The sequence below is a fragment of the Branchiostoma floridae genome, chromosome 10 (genome assembly GCF_000003815.2).
Source record: "Branchiostoma floridae strain S238N-H82 chromosome 10, Bfl_VNyyK, whole genome shotgun sequence".
NCBI lineage: Eukaryota > Metazoa > Chordata > Leptocardii > Amphioxiformes > Branchiostomatidae > Branchiostoma > Branchiostoma floridae.
The window spans coordinates 981742-988680 of NC_049988.1; the positions used below are offsets into that span (position 1 = coordinate 981742).

Sequence of the window (6939 nt, forward strand, 5' to 3'; positions counted from 1 at the left end):
TACGACACTCACCGCAGCGGACATGAAATGGTTCGTCAAAGACTTTGTTTTTTGGTGCAGGGTGACCAGGCGACCAGGGTCTGTTAGCAATTACAGCTAAATGTTTAATCAGATTTTTTAAATCTCATGTTGTTCTTTGTAGATGACTCATCAAAGACTTTGTTTTTGGCTTGTGGTGTGCACATCAATTATAAGCTTTTTTTATTGTCAGAAAAAACATTAAGATTCAAACCATACTGTAATTCGTACAAAACAGCTACAAAATGAGCAAATATATGCCGTAGATTGCAAACACATCGGCAAACGTAAATGTGACTAATTACTTGGATTGCCAACATCAATTCCAAGGTCAAAGGAGAAGATGTGAAAGAATGAAAATCAAGAATCTGTTGTTTGGTATATCATACTCTGTCATTTCTTCAGCTTTCCTGACCACACCACTTCACCATAATGGATGCAAATTTTTTCGGCCATTTTTTTATTAGCCAAGTTACATCAGTTCCCTAATCAGCATGACCTTATATTGGTGAATGGATAGTCAGGCATATTAACAATCCATTGATGTAATGCTGTTTGTCTATAGCAGTACCTATAGTGCAGCCGTATTGATGAAAAAAAGTATAATGTACACGTATCCATCCCCAAAAGCATTAATCTTGACCTTTGTTCTGGTCTTGTTCAATGTTTTTTTTTTAATATGCATGAAGTATATCTGCATCCATGTGCCCTTTCTATGAAACACACACATTTGTGGAGTCCTGGTAACCCCCATGTAGAGCCTTCTCATTATGCACAACATAGCTGGTATGAACAAGTAATTTAGGAACAGATACCAGTTTGATAATATTAAAAAGTAACAGTAAAAATGTATAAAATCAGCAAAGTTAATTTTATAGTATCCCCAAATCCCCCATATGGAGCCCAAATTAATATTGGCTATCAATCATGATATTTTGACAGTTATGCATGGTTCACAAACAACTTCGCAAACATTCGCCATGACTTACGCCCCATAGAGTAATATACTCACCCGATTTACTAAAGACCAAAACCCGAAAAATCCCCATATAGACCTCCCTCTCACGGCTCGCGTTATGTATGGCCCAATTAGACGACGATTGTTTTTGAATGAGTAGATGTTCCTCTCTCTATCAACATTAAAACCATCCACCAGACCCGCTGGGTATAGATTTTATTGCGCCTTAAAAATGACTAAAATTTACAGTGACAAAAATTCTGCCTTCAATGGTTCAGGTAACCCCCTAGCACACCCTCTTCACTTTAATGCATTATCTTCAACTTCTGGTCTGTATCACTTTAGAACCCATGCTATATGAAAATGCAAAACTTTTGTTCGTACCTTAATTAGATTTTTCAGAATAGCCATCGAAATGTCAGTAATTTTCAGGCAAGAATTGTTGGATTTTGGAGGGTCTTTGAGGGGGGTCCCAGAACGCCATAACGAAAAATAGCTGGAGGGTTTTAAGTATATGGCTGTTCATAGTTCCACATACCTATCACACATAAAAAGTTTGAGTCGATTTGGCCGACCCCCATCTTCCGGCCTCTGCCTGGTTTTCTCGTGCAATGACTCTTAAATGCAAATTTTACCGTAACAGGACTTGTTCAAAGATGAGAAGAGTGTATGCAGGACTTGTCTTGTTTTCCTACAGACATCTGTACCACAGAAGCCTGCCGATCCCTAGATCTCCAGCTAGCAGCAGGAGAAGGCAGAGTTACTGTACTCATGTAAGACCTATCTTGTTTTCCCCCAGACATCTGCACCACAGAAGCCTGCGGAGTCCCAGAGCTCCAGCTGGCAGCAGGAGAAGGCAGAGTTACTGTACTCATGTAAGATCAATCTTGTTTTCCCCCAGACATCTGTACCACAGAAGCCTGCAGAGCCCCAGAGCTCCAGCAGGAGAAGGCAGAGTTACTGTACTCATGTAAGACCTATCTTGTTTTCCCACAGATATCTGTACCACAGAAGCCTGCCGAGCCCTAGACCTCCAGCTGGCAGCAGGAGAAAGCAGAGTTACTGTACTCATGTAAGACCTATCTTGTTTTCCCCCAGACATCTGTACCACAGAAGCCTGCAGAGCTCCAGCTGGCAGCAGGAGAAGGCAGAGTTACTGTACTCATGTAAGACCTATCTTGTTTTCCCACAGATGTCTGTACCACAGAAGCCTGCCGAGCCCTAGACCTCCAGCTGGCAGCAGGAGAAGGCAGAGTTACTGTACTCATGTAAGACTTGTCTTGTTTTCCCACAGACATCTGTACCACAGAAGCCTGCAGAGCCCCAGAGCTCCAGCTGGCAGCAGGAGAAGGCAGAGTTACTGTACTCATGTAAGACTTATCTTGTTTTCCCCCAGATATCTGTACCACAGAAGCCTGCAGAGTCCCAGAGCTCCAGCTGGAGAAGGCAGAGTTACTGTACTCATGTAAGACCTATCTTGTTTTCCCCCAGATATCTGTACCACAGAAGCCTGCAGAGCCCCAGAGCTCCAGCTGGCAGCAGGAGAAGGCAGAGTTACTGTACTCCCTGCAGGAGGCTCAGAGTGAGGTGGCTCGTCTCAGGGCCGAGGGCAGGCAGCTGGTTCAGGAAGTACAAACTGAACCACATCAAACAGACTCTTCCGTGGATCATGTCAAGGTGGGCCTTATAATATTATCCTCAACAATAGGGTATAAGAGAAATTCTTTTTACACAACCAGCAGGTTACACAACCAATATTGCTTACGACACCTTCATCAGAGCTTCTAACTGGAGTTCTGCCTCTTACTGCTATATGTAGCCGATGTAGGTGGCGCTTTTGCGGTGAAAAAACAATCCCAAACGTGGGTTAGCTTGTATCCCCCCCTCGTCCCGGTTCATCACTGGGGTTAACTTTGTTATCCAGATCGCCTCCTTAATCCACTGTGCTCGCCTGTTGTCTTCCCTGTCTATGATCTTATTCTCCTATATCCTATATTCCACCAATCTGATGAAACTCAAATCCTCAACAATGTTCTGACTTTTCTTTGTTTTTCCTTCATACATGTACCATTACTTATTCTTGAGGTCTCAGTCATAAAGAATATTGTTTATAATATCGGGTGTATTTGCAGCCAGTGCCATAGGCAGGTACCCAATGTACTTGATCTAAATTAGTAATTGATTGTAATTGATCTAAAGTAGTGTCTACTGACAATGACTACATTCTACAGTGAGGTCATTACACATTACACATCTAAGGGGCACTAAGACAGTCCCAGAGTTTCCTTTTGAAAGTATTAGGCAGTAGTGGTGGCAGTTGATGGGAGAGTGTTCCAGAGTGATGTTGCTCGGTAGAAGAATGTTCTCTGGCTTGTGACAGCTTTACACTGCACACTTGAAATCTTGACATTGAACAATACGGTAGTCTTCTCAGGGCAAGATGAAGCGATATACATGTACACTGTACTGGCTTTCTAAATTAAAGCCTGCTGTTTGCATGTACGTTTCAGATGCAGCACATGTACGGGCGCTACCTGCGTGCTGAAAGTTTCCGCAAGGCTCTGGTTTACCAGAAGAAATACCTCCTCTTGCTGCTGGGAGGGTTTCAGGACTGTGAGGAGGCAACTCTCGCTCTTATTGCCAAAATGGGGGCGTACCCCTCATCAGCTGACATCCAGAGACGATCCAGACATTCCAAGGCATTTACCAGGTGGGTTGGTTTGTATGGTTCATATAATTGCATATCCAGTAAACTGCCTTATGGCTTAATACGCCAGATTTGTACTGAACAGTACAAGCTGCATATCCAGACAGATTTGAATAGATCCACGCACACTGGGAAGGACCCCTACTTTTTTTATAAGTGTGGTGCATGGGTTCTTTTATGTGCTCAAGGACAAGGTGACCTTTGTTTTTAAAAAAGCAGTAAGTCTTGCTCTTGATAATAATAATAATATGTTGTTTCATTTTCCATTTTAAGTCTTCCATAGATGGTGAAATTTGCACTGGAAAAAGATGAAATATTTACCGTTTTTGTCTGTATTGTCTCGTGATTATATGATACTACTTCGTACCAACATGCCATTTTACATGATTGTACTTACTGTAACAGTAAATTGTTAACAGAAATCCTTCCCACTGTCTGTCCCCAGGTTCCGCTCAGCTGCCTGTGTCATCATTGCTGTGTGGAGGTTACAGTTCTTAGTGCAGAAATGGAAACGTGCCACCAGGATCGGTTCTCCCATTCTGAACAAGAGCATGTCTCGTACTAGAGGTGAGCCAGTTTGGCAAACTTACCACATACACAACAATATTGTGTAACTCACAGCCTTGCTTATAAGATTTCATACATATTGGGTGCATTTTGATAAATGATTTGTATGAATTTTAACTGTAGCAGTACTGAAGTGCATGAAGTAGGAAAACATATTAAGTACCAGGTACATGTGCCAGATGTTTTCATGTCTTACCTGGCCAGGATCATGTATTATGGGTTTTACAGACTGTGTGGTGCATGTAAATTGCAACATTGGAATTGTTGTTTCAATTCTTGGTTTGAAATTTTCCCAACTTCTGGTGCATTTCACACAGAAATGTGTTTTCTCTGCTTAAAAGAATACAACACTGACAGACTGTGTATTCCGTATCACCCTCGGTTCCATGAAAGCATTAACTTCATTTATATGTCCACTGTACCTGTTTGTTAGATGGTGGACAGCACAGCAGAAGCCTGCCTACAAATGATGGACAGTACAACAGAAGTGCGTTGCCTAGTGGCAGACAGCACTACAGCACTGTACCCCAGCAAGATGGACAGCGCCACACTAGGCTGTCCTCACCTGCTGGCCGGAACAGCAGTGGACAGTCGCCGAGTGATGGACAGTTCCTCAGCAGACGGTCTCCCGGCAGCCAGTACCAGAGCAGTGCACAGCCTGGTCACATGTACAGTCAGCCTGCTGCTCAACAACACAGAAGTCCATCTACAAGTCCTGTCGGATCCAATCTACGCTTCGGTGTTACACGTTACTCCCCTCCCAGGCCACATCTTGCCCACCAGTCTCCAAAGTATGTACACTTGTTTTTTCTCTCAAAGATGTTAGAAGTATGTTATGTGCTTGCAGAAGATATTTAAGTCTGACCTTTACATTAAGTCTAGCGTGACCATGTTTGTGATGTGAAAACTATCGTTCAGGTGGTAACTTGAAAGTATTGGTAGAAGTGCATTTGGATCAAAATTGGACTGTAATTTTCAACTCATAAACTTTTGACCGTCCAACTACAGTCATTATTCTGCAAGCCAATCCACTGCTCACTGATCGGAAGTCATATGTTCAATCTGCATAATGTGACATCACAGAAGCAGTGGATTGTGCATTCCTTGACCAAGACTGGAGTTGATTAAAACAGTCAATTTTTTTTTTGTGAAACTACATTTCAACTTTGTTCCAGAACCATGATGTTTATTGGAGAAGGCATTTACAAAGTAATATGTCCCCTCCCCTACAGTTCAGCAGAAAGGACTGATGACAACTCCCTCACAGACTACATCCACAGACTGGAGTCCCTGCAGCGCAGGCTGGGAAACCCACCCAACGGTAACTTTTGTGGTACTACAGTGTTGTCATGGTACATGTAATATGTTGCTTTCAGAAGAAAAACATATAGTGCTCCTGTTTTTGAAACACAAGAAAAATGGGCCCAACTTGTTTGTACATACTCAAGTGTTGAGGGGATGAACAAAATAAATCATTCTGAAGCAATGTGGTCATATATCTTAGGCATTTCTATACCAAATTTCAGATCATTTGGTTTTGATATGGGCAGTTAAAAGCCAAAGATGTTCTTTTTGGTCTTCAATTGGCCAAAAAATTGTTAAAAAATCATTTTATATTAATGCGAAAAGTGGTGATGAATTACTATGGGCATAATGTTCAAGGAACCCAATACATGACATTGTACAATGTACCAAATTACAGGTCATTTTGTTTAAATATCAGGACACAGGAGGCCAGAATATACATTTTTAGTCTAAAAGAATTGCCAATAAGATCATTTTAAAGGCATAAACTGAAACTTAAAAAGGTACTTTGGGTAAAATTTCTAATTTGGTCAAAAATTGACGAGTCAATTCAAAGATTTTGATCGGAGAAATAGGAGAAGAAACAGCAGGGAAGTTTTTCATAAAATATAAAAATATTTCATCCATACTTACTACTGATGTACTGCTAGGCATTTAATATGTAATGTGTATAGCAAAATCCCAATATGTTTTTGTTTTCCTTCCAAACAGGTGGGTCAAGGAAGTGAAGCTTTCCAAATACAGACCAATCATCAGTCATCACCTAATGCTAGTCCAAGTCTACATTTGTTGTGATCAACTGTGATTGTTTTGTTTATCACCAAATCCACTTATCATGTAAATCAATCAAGACCTGTACATGAAAAATATAATGGAATATAGAATGATACATTGTACATAAAGCAAATTTTAAAGCAATCTCTCAGTTTTCTTCTCCGTCATGGCGTGCCCACACCACTGGTGGCATATTGTGTAGTAGTGCAGTTCTATGTATTTTGTTATCTTGTTATATTATGTATAAGCATAAGTTAAGCAGCCCGCGATGATGATGATGATATTATGTATCTTCTGCAGTACATTAGGCAGAGGAAAAGTTGTACATCTGGTTACCAGATTGACCCTAGCAAAAACCTGCAAACACTTGCCTTTTTTGATCAACCACTAGCACTGGCAAGGGACATAGAATTGATGAAAATTTGTAGAATTGATTTCCAGCATGTTCTCTTCATTTCTGAATAGAAAATTGTGGTCGTACTAAATGTGAATCAGATTCTGTATATTTATGTTTTAAGGGTTGAAATGGAAACTAAACAAATTTTTCCTTAGCCTTATCATTACAAACTTTAATCTCCTGGTGTGACAAGTTATATGAAATGATTCATTA

The 6939-nt window shown here is 40.9% G+C and overlaps 1 protein-coding gene across 1 annotated transcript in view; it reads left to right on the forward strand.

Moving 5' to 3' along the window:
* The window catches only part of LOC118424505 (A-kinase anchor protein 9-like), a gene marked incomplete in the record, with an annotated part of 27713 nt that extends 21225 nt beyond the window's left edge, over window positions 1–6488 (forward strand). Inside the window, 6 exon segments of the mRNA XM_035833084.1 lie at window positions 2468–2653; window positions 3487–3686; window positions 4129–4250; window positions 4684–5041; window positions 5483–5571; window positions 6267–6488. Coding sequence (XP_035688977.1) covers window positions 2468–2653; window positions 3487–3686; window positions 4129–4250; window positions 4684–5041; window positions 5483–5571; window positions 6267–6283 — 972 coding nt within the window.
* Window positions 6489–6939: the final 451 nt, after the last annotated feature.